A 19,607-nucleotide genomic window follows, 5' to 3' on the forward strand; every position below is an offset into this window, starting at 1 on the left:
TATGCAAAAAGGAGGAACAGTATTTCTCAGGGTGAATTTGAAAATTTAGTAAGATGTACATACATAAAGATCCTAATATAATCCTGACAGAGGATATTCAGTAAAACGCCTTATTCTCTTATTAACTCTGCCCCAGAAAATGGATACTTGTCCCAGTGTAGTAAAAAATTTCACTGTGTCCAAAAAAAGATCTGGTATTTGGCTCTGGATTCTGGGAGATAATCTATACCTGATAGGGTAGACTGCCACCCCAGAAAGGTCAACCATGGGGTTTAGGGTGGGGACTGTGGGTAATGCAGTATCAGTTGACCTGGAGACTGAGTTCAATCATAGGTAATCAATCAAAAACAATTAGACTGTGTAAATAAGACCCAATGAAAACTCTGGACACTGAGGCTGAGGTAAGCTTCCCTGACTGGCAATACTTCATGCATAACGTCACAAATCTTTGCCAGAAGGATAATGCATTCTGACTGCATGAAAGAGGAATACTGAAGCTTTGTGCTTAGAACTCAACATTCTGCCTTATAGATCTCTTCCTTTAGCTGATTTTAATCTATACCCTTTCCCTACAATAAATCGTAACCATGAGTATAATAGCTTTTAGTTAACTCTTCTAGTGAATTATCAAACCTGAGAGTGGTTTTGGGAAACTACAGTTGCTGTAAGAAGTGAGGACTTGAGGGGCGCCTGGGTGGCGCAGTCGGTTAAGCGTCCGACTTCAGCCAGGTCACAATCTCGTGGTCCGTGAGTTCGAGCCCCGCGTCAGGCTCTGGGCTGATGGTTCAGAGCCTGGAGCCTGTTTCCGATTCTGTGTCTCCCTCTCTCTCTGCCCCTCCCCCGTTCATGCTCTGTCTCTCTCTGTCCCAAAAATAAATAAACGTTGGAAAAAAAAAAAAAAAAAAGAAATGAGGACTTGAGTGTTCTCTCACCGTGATAGTTGGCTTTAAATTTTGCAGTGTGGCTAACGCCAGGCAGTTCTCTAAGTTTTCATATTTTCAAGTATAAAGGCACAATTCGATGTGGAAAGAACAGTCTATCAACAAATGATGCTGGGACAACTGGACGCTAACATGCAAAAGAATGAACTTGAACCCTTAAATCATATTATATACACAAATTAACTCAAAACACATCAAAGACGTAAATGTAAGAGCTGAAATTATAAAATTCTTAAAAGAAGACATAGGTGAAAATCTTCATGACCGTGGATTAGGCAATTGTTCCTTAGATATGATGGTAAAAGCACAAACAACAAAAGAAAAACATTAGATAAACTGGGACTTCCATCAAAACTGAAAACGTTTGGGGCAACTGGTTGGCTCAGTTGGAAAAGCATGTTGACTCTTCAACTCAGGGCTGGGAGTTCAAGCTCCACATTGGGCATGGAGCTTACTTTAAAAACAAAACAACAAAAAAACTGAAAACTTTTGTGCATCAAAGGACACTACCAAAAGAGTCAAAAGGCAACCCACAGAATAGGAGAAAAGATTTACAAATCATATATCTGATAAGAGTGTAGCATCTAGAATATATTAAGAACCCTTACAACTCATCATCAAAAAGACAATAACCCAATTTAAAAATGGGCAAAAGACTTGAATAGATGCTCTCCAAAGATGATTTACAAACAACCAACAAACGCGTAAAAAGATGCTCTATCATCATTAGCCATTAGAAAAATGCAAACCAAAACCACAAGATACTACTTCACACCCACTAAAAGGCTATCATGTGAAAGACAGATATTGGGGTGCCTGGATGGCTCAGTCAGTTAAGCGTCTGACTTCGGCTCAGGTCGTGATCTCACAGTTCGTGAGTTCAAGCCCCGCAATGGGCTCTGTGCTGACAGCTCAGAGCCTGGAGACTGCTTCGAATTCTGTGTCTCCCTCTCTCTGTTCCTCCCCCACTCATGCTCTGTCTCTCTCTCCCTCCTTCAAAAATAAATAAAAACATTAAAAAAATAAAATTTTAAAAGACAGATATTAACAAATGTTGGTGACATGTGGAGAAATTGGACCCCTTATACACTACTACTGGAATGTAAAATAGTGTAGCCTCTTTGGAAAGAGTCTGGCAGTTCTTCAAAAGGTTAAACATAGAGTTGTCATAGGAGCCAGCAATTCTACTCCTAGCTATACACCCAAGAGACATGAAAACATACATCTCCACAAAAACTTGCACACTAACGTTCCCTGCAACATTACTGATAATAGATTAAAGTGGGAACAGTCCAAGCGTTTATCAACTAATGAATGAAGATACTGTGGTATATTCATACAAAGGAATATGATTTGACAATAAAAAGGAATGAAGTACTGATACACACCATGACGTGGATAAATCTTGAAAACATAATGCTAAGTGAAATAAGCCAGATACAAAAGGACAAATACTGTCTGATGCCTCTTACATCAGGTATCTAAAATAGTCAAATTTTATAAAGATAAAATGTGGAATTGTGGTTACCAGAGGCAGGGAAAGGAGATAATGGGAAATAATCGTTTAATGGGTACAGAGTTTCAATTTGGGAAGATGAAAAAATTCTGAAAACAGATAGTGGTAATGGCTGCACAATAATGTACTTAATGCAACAAAATTGTAATCTTAAAATGATCAAAATGGTAAACTTTTGCAATCCCTATCAATATAACACCAGCATTCTTCAAAGAACTAAAACAATTCTAAAATTTGTATGGATCCAGAAAAACCCTGAATAGGCAAAGCAATCTTGAAAATGAAAACGGAAGCTGGATGCGTCACAATGTCTCACTTCAAGATGTATTACAAAGCTGTAATCATCAAGACAGTATGGTACTGGCACAAAAACAGACACTCAGATCAACGGAACACAATACAGAACACAGAAATAGATCCACAAACGTATGGCCAACTAATCTTTGACAAACCAGGAAGGAATATCCAATGGAAGAAAGACAGACTCTTCAGCAAGTGGTGCTGGGAAAACTGGACAGCAACATGCAGAAAAATGAACCTAGACTACTTTCTTACAACATACACAAAAATAAACTCAAAATGGATAAAAGCTCTAAATGTAAGATAGGAAGCCATGAAAACCCTAGAGGAGAAAGCAGGCAAAAACTTCTTTGACCTCGGCTGCAGCAACTTCATACTCAACACCTCTCCAGAGGCAAGGGAAACAAACGCAAAAATGAACTATTGGGACCCTATCAAAATAAAAAGCGTCTGCACAGCAAAGAAAACAATCAGCAAAACTAAAAAGCAATCGACAGAATGGGAAAAGATATTTGCAAATGACCTGTCAGATAAAGGGTTAGTATCCAAAATCTATAAAGAACTTCTCAAACTCAACACCCAAAAAACCAAATAATCCAGTGAAGAAACTGGCCAAAGAAATGAAGAGACACTTCTCCAAAGAAGACATCCAGATGGCCAACTGACACATGAAATGATGCTCAACATCACTCATCATCAGGGAAATACAAATCAAAACCACAATGAGATACCACCTCACACCTGTCAAAATGGCTAACATTAATAACTCAGGCAACAAACAGATGTTGGCGAGGGTGCGGAGAAAGAGGATCTCTTTGCAACTGCTGGTAGGAATGCAAAATGGTGCAGCCACTCTGGAAAACAGTATGGGGGTTCCTCAAAAAATTAAAAATAGAACTACCCTATGACCCAGCAACTGCACTACTGGGTATTTACCCAAGAGATACAGATGCACTGTTTTGAAGGGGCACATACACCCCAATGTTTATAGCAGTGCTATCGACAATAGCCAAAGTATGGAAAGAGCCCAAATGTCCATCAAAAGATGAATGGATAAAGATGTGGTGTGTGTGTGTATGGAGTATACACGGCAATCAATGGAGTATTACACGGCAATCAAAAAGAATGAAATCTTGCCATTTGCAACTACGTGGATGGAAATGGAGGGTATTATGCTAAGGGAAATTAGTCAGAAAAGACAAATATCATATGACTTCACTCATATGAGGACTTTTAGATACAAAACAGATGAACATAAGGGAAGCAAAAAGAATATAAAAACAGGGAGGGGGACAAAACATAAGAGACTCTTAAATATAGAAAACAAGCAGAGGGTTGCTGGAGGGATTGTGGGAGGAGGGGATGGGTAAGGGGCATTAAGGAATCTACTCCTGAAATCACTGTTGCACTATATGCTAACCAACTTGGATATAAATTAAACAATAAACTTAAAAAAAATGGTAAACTTTTATGTTATATACATTTTACCACAATACAAAAAAAGGCATGCAGTACGGATACATGCTACAACATGAATGAATCTTGACAATATTATCTTAAGTAAAAGAAGCCAGTCACAAAAGACCACATACTATGATTCCATTCATATGGAAGTACAGAAAAGGGAAATCTATAAATGGAAAAGTAGATGAGTAGTTGCTTAGGAGCAGGGAGGGATAGAAGCAGCAGGGTAATAGCTAAAGGGCATGGGTTATTTTACGGGGGCGGGGAGGGGTTCTCAATATTTTAAAACATTTTTGGGAAAATATTTTAAAACTGATGGGGGTAATGGATGCGCAAAAATGTGAATATACTAAAAACTACTGAATTTCACATTTGAAATGCATGAACTGTTTGGTATGTGAATTACATATCAATAATAAAGCTGTTAATTTAAAACCCACAACTAACAGCAATTATTGTCAATTATAAATTAGAATTTGCGAACTTATATCTGCCACTGTAAACCTGCCAATTTCCTAATACCTCTTAAAAGCTTTTCTGATGAGTTTGGTGGTGCTTTTAACACATGAAATTATGTATATGGTAAAATGCAACAACATTTGGAAGATCTGTATTAATTCAGTGAACAATATTTTCCAAATAATGAATGTTTGAAGTAATGAAATCAAGCTACAGTCAAAAATCCTCACAAAGTGCAAGACACATCAACCACTTTTCAGCAGGACCTTGGGAGGGGAGTGACAAAGAAAGCACGAGGCCCAGGACAGCAAAGGAGAGACCAGATGTAGTCTTAACACTGATATGAGTCAAGTTAACTGCGAAGTCAACTGCCATGGTGGGAGGATACTCAAGCAGTCCTATGGAGCATTTCACATGCCAAGGAACTGAGAGCCTCGTGTCAACCACCAGCACTACCTTGCTAGATGCGTAAACTGGTGCTCGTGGTTTGGCTTTCTAGAGAAGACAACAATACTTAGAGAAGTAATGGGAGGAGAAAGCAGGTGGCCAACACGAGATAGCTCATCTGATAGCTGCTGCCGCCAGTTCCATTTCTGACTCATGATGGCCTTTAAGGAACATTTTATTTTTGGGAAACAGATATGGGGGAAGTTCAACATGTGAAAGGACTAAACATATAACTTAAGAAAAAGATGACTGGGGCGCCTGGGTGGCTCAGTCGGTTAAGCGTCCGACTTCAGCTCAGGTCATGATCTCAGAGTCTGTGAGTTCAAGCCCCGCATCGGGCTATGTGCTGACAGCTCAGAGCCTGGAGCCTGCTTCAGATTCTGTGTCTCCCTCACTCTCTGCCCCTCCCCTGCTCATGCTCTGTCTCAAAAATAAATAACATTAAAAAAAAAAAGAAAGAAAGAAAAAGATGACTGGATCCAGCATCCTGAAGCCCACCTATCCCCAAATATTCTCTCCAAGTCAGGCTCAAGGCACAAAGCCAAAGAGGGGCTAGAGGAGTAGCCAGGGGGCTTCAAGGATGCCGGGGGAGGTAATGAACTGACTAGATCTTAAAAGTTTTCATCACAAGAATAAAGTCTGTAACTATGTATGTTGACAGATAGTAACCAGACTTACTGTGGTGATTATTTTGCAATATATAAAAATAATCATTATGTTGTGCAACTGAAACTCATAACATTACATGTCAATTATTCTTCAATAAAAAACATTTTTTTAAGTTTATTGCGAGAGAGAGAGGATGAGAGAAGCAGAGAGAGAGAGGGAGACAGAGAATCCCAAGCAGCCATCCAGGTGCACCAAGAAAAAACTTTTTTAATTAAAACAAATAAAAATTAAGACTAGACCTCAAAAAAAGAACTGAAGAAAAGTGATGCCTCTCAGAAAATTGTGTGTGAAAGCGTCTACTAACTACATTAAAAAGACCATTCGTAGCGTGGCCTGGATGGCTCAGCCAGTTAAGCGTCTGACTCTTGACTTCAGCTCAGGTCATAATCTCACATTTGGTGAGCCACATTTCTTGATAAACACCTAGCTGTCAACAGTGGTTACTTCTCAGAAAGAAGGAATAGAAAGGAGGTGGGGGGTTGGATAGGGATGAAATGTAAGCAACATCGAGCCCCACACATTGGGCTCTGCACTGACAGTGTGGATCCTGCTTGGGATACTCTTACTCCCTCTCTCTCTGCCCCTTCCCTGCTTGCACAGGTGTGCGTGCATGTGTGTTCTCTCTAAAAATAAACTTAAAAAAAAAAAAAAAAGACCATAAGAAACTTAAAAAAAAAAGTGCAAGACAGATCAATAGATTTCAACGTAAAAGAATGAAAAGTTCCTTGGTATGGTTTCAAATTCCATATTACAACTAACCTTTAAGAAACTTACCACACTATCAAAGAACATCCATGGTTATCTGAAAAGGCTGTTGAAATACTCTTCCCATTTCCAACTATATCTTATGTGAAACTGGATGTTCCTCATATACTTCAAAACTACACATCATGGAGTGCCTTGGGTGGCTCAATCGGTTAAGCGGTCCACTCTTGATTTTAGTTCAGATCATGATGGTTCATGAGTTTGAGCCTGTAACAGGCTCCCCTTGACAGCACGGAGCCTGCTTAGAATTTTCTCTCCCTCTCTCTCAAAATAAATAAGCTTAAAAAAATTTTTTTTAATTTAAAAATAAAATTATGTATCACAAGAGATCAGAGGCAGAAGCAGATAAGAAAATCTAGTTTTTTTTCTTTATTTTTTACTTATTTTTAATGTTTGTTTATTTTTGAGACAGAGTGCAAGTGGGGGAGGGGCAGAGAGAGAGGGACACACAGAATCTGAAGCAGGCTCCAGGATCTGAGCTGTCAGCACAGAGCTCAAACCCACAGACCATGAGATCATGACCTGAGCCAAAGTTGGATGCTCGACTGACTGAGCCACCCAAGCGTCACAGTTTTTTTCTCTATTAAGCCAAACATTAAAGAGATTTGCAAAAATTTATGTTAACATGTAATGAGTTTGTTATTTTTAAGATGAACTAAAAAATTTTTGTTTTAATTTGTAATATGTTAATATATCAACTGATATAACCCATATATAAAAAGAAGCTCTATGGAGGTTCCCAATAATTTTTTTTTTTAAGTTTACTTATTTTGAAAGAGAGAGTCACAGAGAGAGCACGTGCACAAGTGGGGGTGGGGCACAGAGGGAGAACAGAGGATGGAGACGGGCTCTGTGCTGACAGCAGAGAGCCTGATGTGGGGCTCAAACTCACTAACTATGAGATCATGACCTGAGCCCAAGTCAGACACTTGACTGACTGAGCCACCTAGGTGTCCTGATTCCCAATAATTCTTTTTTTTTTTCATGTTTATTTATTTTTGAAAGTCATTTATTTATTTTTGAAAGTCAGAGAGACCATGAGCGGGGGAGGGGCAGAGATAGAGGAAGACACAGAATCTAAAGAAGGCTCCAGCCTCTGAGCTGTCAGCACAGAGCCCAATGCAGGGCTCGAACCCATGAACCGCGAGATCCTGACCTGAGCCGAAGTTGGATGTCTAACCAACTGAGCCACCCAGGCACCCCCAGGTTCCCAATAATTCTTAAGTATAAAGAGTGACACCACAAAGTCTGAGAACCTCTGGTTTATTTCGGGGAAAATATACATAGAGTTTTAGGCATAAAAGTATGTGGAAACAAATAAAAAATTGTTAATATCACTATGTTGGAGATTTAGGACTAAAAGATTGCAGTAGGAAAGTGATCTGAATGGGATTTTTTTTTTTTCATATTTCATCTTAGGCTTTAAACTTTTTAAAACTAGATTTTAATATAGTTCATGTATTATTTTTATGAGTTACCAAAACAGATTTAAGTGAAAAAAGCTGTAAAGGTGGCATAATCCCACCTGTGTAACAAGAAAATTATACTTCAATTTATGTAGTCATCTAAATGCATATAAAAAGTCTGAAAGGTGGGGCATTTGGTGGTTCAGTCAGTTAAGTGTATGACTTTGGCTTAGGTCATGATCTCACAGTTTGTCGGTTCAAGCCCCACATCAGAATCTGTGCTGACAGCTCAGAGCCTGGAGCCTGCTTCAGATCCTGTCTCTCCCTATCTTTCTCTGCCCTTCCCCAACTTGCGTGCACACGTGTGCGTGCACGCTCTCTCTCCAGTATATAAAAACATTAAAAAAAACTTAGAAAGTCTGAAAGGCTATACACTAAAACTTAACACCAGCTATCTAAGAAGTTGTGGAATTAAGGGAGAACACTTACTTCCTTTTTTATTGATTTTTTTTTTTTTTACAGCTTTAATTCTTTACGTTTTTTGGAATTCTTTGTGTGGGTATGCACATGTGCAGTTATTTTTGCAAAAAGCTTCTAATATTTTGATAAGTTGTTTCCTATTAAAAGATAGTTGACATTATACCAGGTAACTGAAAATCAATAAAGAAAAGCAGTGGGGTGGCTGGGTGGCTCAGATGGTTGAGCATCCAACTCTTGGTTTTGGCTCAGGTCATAATCTCATGGTTCGTGGGTTCAAGCCCCAGGTCAGGCTCTTCACTGTCAGTGCAGACTGCTTAAGATCCTCTGTCTCCCTCTCTCTCTGCTTCCCCTATTCCCCAAAATAAATAAATATTAAAAAAAAATAAAGAAAAGCAGGGGCGGGGCGCCTGGGTGGCGCAGTCGGTTAAGCGTCCGACTTCAGCCAGGTCACGATCTCACGGTCCGGGAGTTCGAGCCCTGCGTCAGGCTCTGGGCTGATGGCTCAGAGCCTGGAGCCTGTTTCCGATTCTGTGTCTCCCTCTCTCTCTGCCCCTCCCCCGTTCATGCTCTGTCTCTCTCTGTCGCAAAAATAAACGTTGAAAAAAAAAATTTAAAAAAAAAAAAAGCAGGGGCAACAGTATTAATACATCAAAGTAGAATTTAAAACAAAAAGCATCATCTGATATTAAAAGATATTATAAAAAAGCTCTAACAGCCACTTGTCTTTCTGTGTCAAATAAAGTAGTCAAACTATACAAGAGTAAGGAAGTATTTCCCCGAAAATAGACACAAAATGTATTAATGCTTTTTATCTGCACCATGGACTGCCCTTTCACAGCATGTACAAAAAATAAGCATTTCTTTGATATATTTGTTTTTAACACTGGAAAAGCATATACATATATTTCCAGCACATATAAGAAGGTCCGGAAGGACATACATTAAAACATCAAACGTGGTTATCTTAAGTGTGATTATCAAGAACTTTCATTTTCAATTTTATCAACTCTTGTGTTTCAAATTCTGGGAAGACATGTATTATTTTTATAATTAGAAAAAAAAATCATCAGTAAGAAATAAAGAAATCTATGAAACCACATTCAAGTTCATCATGTTCAGTAGTCTCATTAAGTAAACAGAAAAGAAATAGCAAATTTTAATTATACATGTAATCAGCTTGACTGAATACAGACACGAACCTTTATCCAATAAAAACCCACATTCCTTGATAAACATCTAGTTGCCAACAGTGGTTACTTCTCAGAAAGAAGGAATAGAAAGGTAGGGGGTTGGACAGGGATGACATGTAAGTAACTTACACGGGGTTTAAGTTTATCCATATTTGTTTCAAAGAAATTTTAAACAAGTAATGCAAAATGTCTGGCTTTCAGGAGCTGGATGGAAGGTACATGGTTGTTCCCCTTATCTCTGTATTTTCTCTAAGTTTAAAACATTTAATTAAAAAAATATATTTCATAATGTTAATGGAACATTATTAAGCTGTAAGGACCTCGGGGCGCCTGGGTGGCTCAGTCGGTTGAGCGTCCGACTTTGGCTCAGGTCATGATCTTGCGGCTCTGTGTTGGACTGTGTGCTGACAGCTCGGAGCCTGGAGCCTGCTTCGGATTCTGTGTCGCCCTCTCTCTCTGCCCCTTTCCCGCTCATGCTCTGTCTCTCTGTCTCTCTCAAAAAATAAACGTTAAAAAAAAACTTTTTTTAAATAAAAAAAAAAAAGCTGTAAGGACCTCAATAAATACCTACATGAAATAAAATGAAAGACTGATATGAAAAGGTAAACAAAAAACAAAAGAACAAGCTACTACAAACTCCAAATATGTTCCTAAATAACCCTTGGGTCAAAGAAGAAAATCAAAACTTTAACAATGTATTTTCTTCTGAAAATTCAGAGCCTTCAATGCAAGGAAGAATACAAATAAATTAACCAAGCTATAAAAATCAAATGCTAAGAAAAAGAATATGAATCTACAAAAGGGTGAACAGATTTTTCTTAAAAAAATAAAAAAGAAAGAAGAAAATAAGAACTGATAAACACAAGAGCTTTTTATAAACCGAACACATTAAAATAAACCAGTCTCCAGCAAGTCTCATTTTTAAAAAAGAAAATATAATAAAAACAATGAGAGGATAATAGAACAGATACAAAAGAGAGTAGAAAACATGCTACTTTGTATAGCCTATGCTAAAAACCTTGGAAATATCTAAGAAAAAAGCATCTCCTAGGAAAGCTCATCAAGAAACATGTAATGTAGCTAAGAGGTGCCTGGATGGCTCAGTTGGTTAAACATTCAACTCTTGATTTTGGCTCAGGTAATGATCTCACAGTTCATGGGATCAAGCCCCAAGTCAGGCTTCACACTGACAGCATCAAGATTCTCTCCCTCTCACTCTCCCCTTCCCCGCTCACTCTCTCAAAAATAAGGAAACTTAAAAAATAAATAAATAAATAAAAAGATGTAACAAAGAAATTGTGAATGATGGGAAAACATGAAAAAGTTAATAGAGAACTGGCAGAAACACAGTTTCAAGTGCTTTCTTTCAAATCTGCGCTATATATATACCCTTCTCAATTCATTTTATCAAGCCCGTGATCTAATAAAGCCACCTTATGCTTGAAATAAAAATCTAACATGGAGATAGCACAAAATTATCATACAGATCATCATTTCCTCTGCCTAAAATGCAGAAAATCCCCCCAAGATTTTCACATTTATCATCCCTTTTCATTATTTGGGTGTCAGCTCAAATACAACCTCCTCAGAAATGCCTTTCTTTACCATCCTATTTATTTTTTAAAATTTTATTTATTTTTGAGAGAGAGAGAGCAAGCAGGGTAAGGGCAGAGAAAGGACAGAGGATCTAAAGCAGGCTCTGCACTGACAGCAGAAAGCCTAATGTGGAGCCTGAATTAATGAACCGTAAGATCATGACCTGAGCCAAAGTCGGGGGCTCAACCAACCGAGCTACCCAGCTGTCCCTTCACCACCTTATTTAAAATAACTTCCCAGATCTTGTTACATTTTGTACACTCATCTTATTCACAGCATTTATTACAAATTGAAATTACCTAGAATTTCATGGGAGTAGGCTATTAGTCTTGTTCTCTGGTATAATTCCAGAGCTTAAAAGTTTGTTGAATAACTAAATATAACTTAGGAATACATTTTCAGAAATCTAGCACCCAATTCAAATAACATACTATAATTAAAACACAGTAATCTCACCAGAGATCATATGAATATACTAAGGTTGGAAGACAATCAGCAGATATTTATCGAGAGTCTATGATGTGCTGGGATCAGTTTTAGATGCTCTTAGGAAGACAGCAGTTAACAAAACCAAATATATATATTTCTACTTGCATGGAGCTTAAATTCTAGTGATTTGTCTCCAAACAACAACTAACATCACACTCAATAATAAAACATCAGAGGCATTATAGGGTGGACAAGATGTTTGCTATTACCATTATTAACTGACATTGTTAGGACGTTCTAGCAATTCAGTGATCAAGTAAAAGTAACAAAAGATCTATATACTGAAAAAAATCATTGAATTGCAGATGATACAACTACCTAGAAAATCCAAAAAAATAAACTACGAAATATGTAATAAGAAAGTTCACATTAAGGTATCTGGTTACAAACCAAATATATAAAAACCAACTTTTTCCAAAGAGCCACTGAGAAAAAAATAAGAGGGAGGGACACTACACAGAAGGATCTGGTCACCATCTTTTATAAAATTTTATAATAAAGCTTTGATCATAATTTTTATCTTCCCCACAAATCTTTTTAAGATTAAAGAATTGTAAATTAAAAAAAATTTTCTATAAAAAGAAAGGATTTCTGTTGTGGAAAAATACATGTCTTTGGTTCACTATCAAACCAGGGGGAAAAAATAGGCTCAGAATGAATCATACTATACCTCTATGTTCCAGTTATGCTGTTCCAAGGTATGGCGACATTGATCCATAGATTCTATGCCAGTCAGATCCTGAAAAGAAGGAAAAACCAAAAAGTTACTTAGGGAAAAATCATCAGTAAATATGTAGATATTTTTACCCCTAATACTTATGAATGTTGTGGGGAAACTACACTGAAAAGTACTGAAGGTAAATGCTCCAGTATGGTAAAAACTTCACTGTTCAGAATTTATCCAGTCTGTTATAGCAGGTATTACTGCCATAGAACAAAAACATGGAGTTTCTTACCCTTTAAAACCTCAAGGCTTTCAATTAAGATGATTATTGATTAAAATCAATTTCTCCTCTCAAACTGAAGTTTAAAAACTTAAAGATTCTGGGGCACCTGGGTAGTTCAGTAGGTTAGGCGCCCAACTTCAGCTCATGTCATGATTTCACGGTTCGTGGGTTCAAGTCTCATGTGGGGCTCTGTGCTGACAGCTCAGAGCCTGGAGTCTGCTTCAGATTCTCTATCTCCTCTCTCTGCCTTTCCCCTGCTCATTCTCACTCTCTCAAAAATACACGTTAAAAAAAATATATAAAGATTTCTTCAACCACTAGGTCTAGAAAAATATGTTGAATATTGTTAATGTTCAACAAAAATTCTGTTAATATATAATAATAAAAATAATACAAGTTTCCTGCAAAATACCATCCCCTTTTTTTAGATTTTTTACTATTTTTGAGAGAGACAGAGACAGAGTGCAAGCAGGGGAGGGACAGAGAGAGAGGGAGACACAGAAACCAAAGTAGGCTCCAGGCTCTGAGCTGTCAGCACAGAGCCCCATGCGGGGCTTGAACTTATGAGCTGTGAGATCATGACCTGAGCGGAAGTTGGATGCTTAACTGAATGAGTCACCCAGGCACCCCAAATGTCATTTTACCTACTGTCATATAACCTACCTTATAATACAAACTGTGTGTAAACTATTTTCTTTTAATTAAAAAAAAATTGAGAGAGAGCACACATGAGTGGGGGTGGGGCACAAAGGGAGAGAGAGAGAATCCCAAGCAGGCTCCACATTGTCAGCACAGAGTCCGAGGCAGGGCTTGATCCCATGAACTGAGAGATCATGACCTGAGCCGAGGTCAAGAGTCAGATGCTTAACTGAGCCACCCAGGTGCCCCAAAACATTTTATTAAAAAAAGTCTGTTGGTTGGGGCGCCTGGGTGGCGCAGTCGGTTAAGCGTCCGACTTCAGCCAGGTCACGATCTCCCGGTCCGTGAGTTCGAGCCCCGCGTCGGGCTCTGGGCTGATGGCTCAGAGCCTGGAGCCTGTTTCCGAATCTGTGTCTCCCTCTCTCTCTGCCCCTCCCCCGTTCATGCTCTGTCTCTCTCTGTCCCAAAAATAAATAAACGTTGAAAAAAAAAAATTAAAAAAAAAAAAAAAAAAAAGTCTGTTGGGGCACCTGGGTGGCTCAGTCAGTTGGGCGTCCAACTTTGGCTCAGGTCATGATCTCACAGTCCGTGAGTTCGAGCCCCGCACTGGGCTCTGTGCTGACAGCTTAGAGCCTGGAGCCTGCTTCAAATTCTGTGTCTCCCTTTCTCTCTGTTCCTCCCCCACTCATGCTCTCTCTCTCTCCATCAAAAATAAATAAAAAACATTAAAAAAAAATTTTTTTTTAATAAAAAAAGTTTGTTGCTCATGTTTCCCTATGAAAGGTATTTCCCCTACCCTCTTCTCCTTGGACTATTCTCAGGTTTCACTTTGTTTCTTCTCTGGCTCCTCTTCTACCCCTCTTAAATGGAATTTCCCTATGGATGTGTCCCTGGTTTTTGTCTCCTATACCTCCCTCCCTGGCAATCTCATATATATATATATATATATATATATATATATATATATATACACATATATATATATGTATATATATATATATATTTAAGAGAGAGTGAGTGGGAGAGAGGGGCAGAAGGAAGGAGGGAGGGAGGGAGGAAGAGAGGGAGGGAGGTTGGGGGGGGGGGAGAGAGAGAGAGAGAGAGAGAGAGAGAGAGAGAATATTTTAGGATCCATGCTCAGTGGGGAGTCCAACATGGGGCTCAATCTCAGGACCCGAGCTGAAATCAAGTCGGACACTTAACTGACTGAGCCACCCAGATGCCCTGGCAATGTCATTTAATCCTTAGACTTCAACCACCCTTTCTACTCAGATGACTCCTAAACAATTTCTGGGCCTGCCACCTCTTCTGAAGTTTAGCAGCACATTTCCAATAGCCTATTCAACATTTTCACCCACATGTGGCATCAGTACCTCAAATGCATCATTTAAAACCACTACATATGTTAATGACACCTCACCCTCCAAAATATATAGGCAAAGATGACATCTGGAACCTCAGCTTCATTTTTGAGTATTCTATTCCCTTGAATTCCACGCTTCATCAGCAATAAGGTTCTGGCCATTTTCTATATACATCTGTAACCACATTTCCCTTCTCACAGCCAGCACCTTTAATCAACACTTCAAGTGAACTGTCAAAATAATTTTTCTCTCTCCTTCTAACTATTCTTCCTATCATGTATATGTGTGTGCATGCATGTATGTGTATCACTCCTTGGCTCAAAACTTTTCAGTTGATTGGATAATACATTCCAAAATCTTTAGCTTAACATTCAAGCACTCCTATAATGTGGCCCCAGCCTCTCTTTCTAGATTATTTGCTGTTTCCCTTTTGGTGTCCAATACTTAATAAATCTAACAGTTCATATGTACATCTAATGACCAGAATTTCCACAAAGCTAAATCCTAGACTTTTTTTTGACTAATACAAAAGCCAAATCCATCCATCCATCCTTTCATGTAACAAATGTCTATTGTTACTATCTATTCTGTGTGTTATTTACTACATCCAAGAGATACGGAGATGATACAGTCTCTATCCTCAAGAAATTTCTCCTAACAACCAGCAAGCAACAGAAGAAAGACATTGATCTCAATCTCACAAAAATGTGGTAACATGCACTTCTGAATCAGGAGCCTAAGGTTCTTACATTGATTCTGACCCCATAACCATTGACCAGACACATTTTAACTCTTTAGGATTTAATTCTAAAAGATTTTAGCTCCCTTTATGTGCACCATGAAGGACTTAGTTTGGGCTGGTTGCCCTTTCCAGAGCTTAAAAACAAACAAACAAACAAACAAACACCTAGAAGTCTGGATTAGTTAGGTATGCAATTATTTATTTTTATTAAAAAAATTTTTTTTAAGTTTCTTTATTTGAGAGAGAAACAGATCAAGCAGGGGAGGGGCAGAGAGAGAGGTAAAGAGAATCCCAAGTAGATTCTGCACTGTTAGCACAGAGCCTGATGAGGGAGCCTGAACTCAAATTGTCAGTTCATGACCTGAGCCGAAATCAAGAGTCAGAAGCATGGGCTCCTGGGTGGCTCACTCAGTTAAGCGTCAGACTTTGGCTTAACTTAGGTCATGATGTCCTGGTTCCAGGGTTTGAGCCCTGCCCTGGGCTCTGTGCTGACAGCTCAGAGCCTGGAGCCTGCTTCAGATTCTGTTTCCATCTCTCTCTGCTCCTCCCCTGCACGTGCTCTCTCTCCCTCTCAAAAATAAACGTTTAAAAAAAAAAAAAAAGAGTCATGCTTAACTGAGGCACCCCTGAAAATTTTCAATGTTTGTTTATTTTTGAGAGAGAGAGAGAGAGACAGAATGCAAGCCAGGGAGGGGCAGAGAGAGAGGGAGACAGAATCCGAAGTAGGCTCCAGGCTCTGAGCTGTCAGCACAGAGCCTAATGCAGGGCTTGAATCCACAAATTCCAAGATCATGACTTGAGCCAGTCTGATGCTCAACCGACTGAGCCACCCAGGCACCCCAAAATTGTTTACTTTTTAAAAGTCCCACAACAAATTTTGATTTTTTTTAATGTTTAAAGTACCATGGGTGGTACCTGGGTGGCACCTGGGTGGCACAGTTGGTTAAGCTTGGTCCAAGTCTTGATTTTGGCTCAGGTCATGAACTCACAATTTGAGTTCATGTGAGGTTGAACATGGAGCCTATTTGGGATTCTCTCTTCCTCTCTGTCCCTTTCCCCCACTCACGTGCTCTCTCTCTCAAAAAAAATTTAAAAAATAATTTAAGACTAAGAAAATAATAAAATACTGTGCCAATTTCAAAACTGAAACTGAAAAGCTCTATTGAGTACCACTGGCTTTGACAGCTCTGACAGTAAGGACTTTAGTTCCTGACCATTCTAGGCCTCTGACCAATTTGGCTACTGCCTTCTGGCTTATAATAGGCACCTTCTTAACTTCCAATTTCCTCACAGCCTTCTGCAGAAGACTGCGATGTCCAGGGTTCCCTCCTCTTCTGTACATATTCTCTTTAAGAATTAGACTCTACTTCTGCCTTCTTCTCAGGGTGTAATGGCCACTCAATCTTTAAAAACTAAAATTGTTTTCTCTCTTATGTACCTATTATTTTCTACTTTCTACCATGATTATTTATACTCATTCTATTGCCTTATCAGAGGATACAGGCTCCTTGAGAGCACTGTCTGTGATTCATCTATATATAATGCTCCCCTGTACTTAGCACACAACACAGTAAGGACTTTATAAGTTATAGAAAAAGTTAGTATAAATTAAACCGACCCTTTTTGTATAAGCTTTAATAACTGTTGCTATAAACTGAAACCTTTAGACATTTTCACCAGATCTCAACTATTAAAACCCTGGGGCTTTAAAATCCCAAACGTTCTGACTACATGTTAAGCTGGCTGTTAAAAACACAAATTTGCAGAACCTTCCTGAAAATTAAGAAGTCAGAGATGGAAATTTTTTTTTTTTTTTTTTTTTTTAAAGCTCCTAAGCTGATTCTAATGCACACCCAGACTGGGAAATTCACGGTATTGCACAATTCTACGTAGAACCAGAGACTATATTATGTCATTTATTAACTTAAAAAAAAATTTTTTAATGTTTATTTTTGAGAGACAGAGAGACAGAGAGCAAATGAGGGGAGGGGCAGAGAGAGAAAGAGAAACAGAATCTGAAGCACACTCTAGGCTTCGCACTGTCAGCACAGAGCCTGACATGGGGCTTGAACCCAGGAACTATGAGATGACATGAGCCAAAGTTGGCCCCTTAACAGACTGAGCCACCAAGGTGCACTACTTATTAACTTTTTAAAAAAGGAGTTAGAAACATTGCAGGAGAGAACAGAGTAACTGCACATCTTCAATACTGAAACACTTAACCTAATTTACAAGCAAAACTCTTTTGTAAGTGGTGAATCAGGGTAAACTGGATGCCCAAGTGAACAAGCCTGCTTTCAATCACTACTGTTGAGTATTGGAAACATGCACTAGGACTAAGCAATGCTAGACACACCTAGGACAGGTATAATTTATTCATCTAGCAACAGATGTTCACCAATCCAGTATTCTAGAAATCCAGATACAAATATAATACCTGGTCTCATTCAGTTTACATCCTACTGGAGGCAGACTTACCAAGCAAACCACACACACAGAGCAAATAAATGAACAAAATTTTAGGGTAGGGTATTCCTTTGGAATAGGTGTTCAAGGAAGGCCTCTACAAGGAGCAAACATTTCAGCAGAAAGCTGATGAAAGATTAGGGCCCAGCCATGGAAAAATATGCGGGGAAAGTATCCTAGGCAGCAGGACAACAAATGCAAAAACTCTGAGACAAATGGATATATGACATTATGCATTTGTCAAAACCCAGAGAACTTTATGGCAGAGTGAATCTTAACGCATGTAAACTTAAAAAAATCGTTTAAAAGGTCAGAAGATCCTAGGATGGAATACAGTCTGTGACAAAAGAATTTAATTGTATTATAAATATATAAAACAACCTCTTTGAAGAGGGTGGAGGGGAGAGTTGCTGACCTAACTGTGGAAATGAGTGGGGTCTGAAAGGCTAAAGGCAAAAGAAACCGCACGTAAGTGCAATCTCTAGCTGATAAAGTTGTTTGCCATGGGGTATGAGTTCTGAAGCCACTAAATCTATATACATATACCGGAACTGAAAAATTAAGTAAACAGATGTTGGGTGGGGGGAAACAGTTTTCTCTGTGTTGAGGTGGGAAGTTACAGATAACCAAGGGGAGAAGGCTAGAATGATCCATGTGGTAATGGATTAGAGTTGGGAGACATCTGAATCAACTCATGTTTAGCTTAATATAGAATGGTTACAGAGAGAAGCAGATAACTGAGTATATACACATGTATGTCCTTGTTCCATCAGCTGAGAGGGCCTAGAGGCAACAACACACATTCCAGTAAGTAGCAAGCACACATAATGCTCAGAGTTTGGTGGCTAATACTATTCTCCAAAAAAAGGAACCAGGCTCCTTAGAGAAAGAGAGGATCTTAGGACTGGGGCAGGAAATATATAGGATGACCTCAGAGAATTTCATACTCCCAGGAAGTAAGGAAGTGCTCAAAAGAACCCCACAATGATGGGGGTATATAAAGAGATACAGGAATCAACCCAAATAGCTCCCAGTGGCCAAAGATGATACAATTTGAGTAACAAAATAAAGTAGTAGATTATAATCCTGAATACAAATTAAATATCCACGAGTCCATATAAATACATAATTGAATAAATAAATGGGGGAGAGTAGACAAACAGCCTACGCAGAACAACTCCAAATAATTGTGTGGATACTATCCCTTCAAGGAGGTGGAACATAATTCTCTACTCAAGTGTGAGCTGTGTGCAGTAACTTCTTTCCAAAGAGTATGGTATGGAAAAGAACGGGAAAACATTAACTTTATAGTGGAGAAACCCAACAGACACTACCTCAACCAGGTGATCAAGGTCGATGGTGATAATTCCTGTTGACAGTATGCATCCTTGATAAGATGTAATAAAAAAGCATTTTACCTTTGTGTTCTTCCTTCAAAAAATCCATAACCCTAGCCTAATCATGAAAAAAACATCAGGCAAATCCCAATCGAGGGACATTCTACAAAATACCTGACCAGTACTCCTGAAAACTCTCAAGGTCATCAAAAACAAGGAAAGTCTAAGAAGCTGTGGCAGCCAAGAGGAGCCCAAGCAATTTGGCTACTAAGTGTAATGTGGTATCCTAGATGGGATCCTGGAACAGAAACACATTAGGGGGCACCTGGGTGGCTCAGTCAGTTAAGCAATACACTCTTGGTTTTGGCTCAGGTCATGATCTTGCGACTC

At 38.8% G+C, this 19,607-nt stretch overlaps 1 protein-coding gene across 4 annotated transcripts in view; it reads right to left on the minus strand.

Annotated features, from left to right (window-relative positions):
* FAF2 (Fas associated factor family member 2) overlaps window positions 1–19,607 on the minus strand; it is a 78,265-nt gene that overhangs the window by 19,362 nt on the left and 39,296 nt on the right. For all 4 annotated transcript variants that reach the window (XR_007146823.1, XR_007146839.1, XM_047832548.1 and 1 more), the window contains exon 2: window positions 12,393–12,461. Coding sequence is in view for 2 of the 4 variants with exons in the window: in XM_047832548.1 (XP_047688504.1) it covers window positions 12,393–12,461 (69 nt within the window). In the remaining 2 variants the exon portion in view is untranslated. The remainder of the gene's footprint in view (window positions 1–12,392; window positions 12,462–19,607) is intronic.

Source organism: Prionailurus viverrinus, chromosome A1 (assembly GCF_022837055.1).
Source record: "Prionailurus viverrinus isolate Anna chromosome A1, UM_Priviv_1.0, whole genome shotgun sequence".
In the NCBI taxonomy this organism is placed as follows: domain Eukaryota; kingdom Metazoa; phylum Chordata; class Mammalia; order Carnivora; family Felidae; genus Prionailurus; species Prionailurus viverrinus.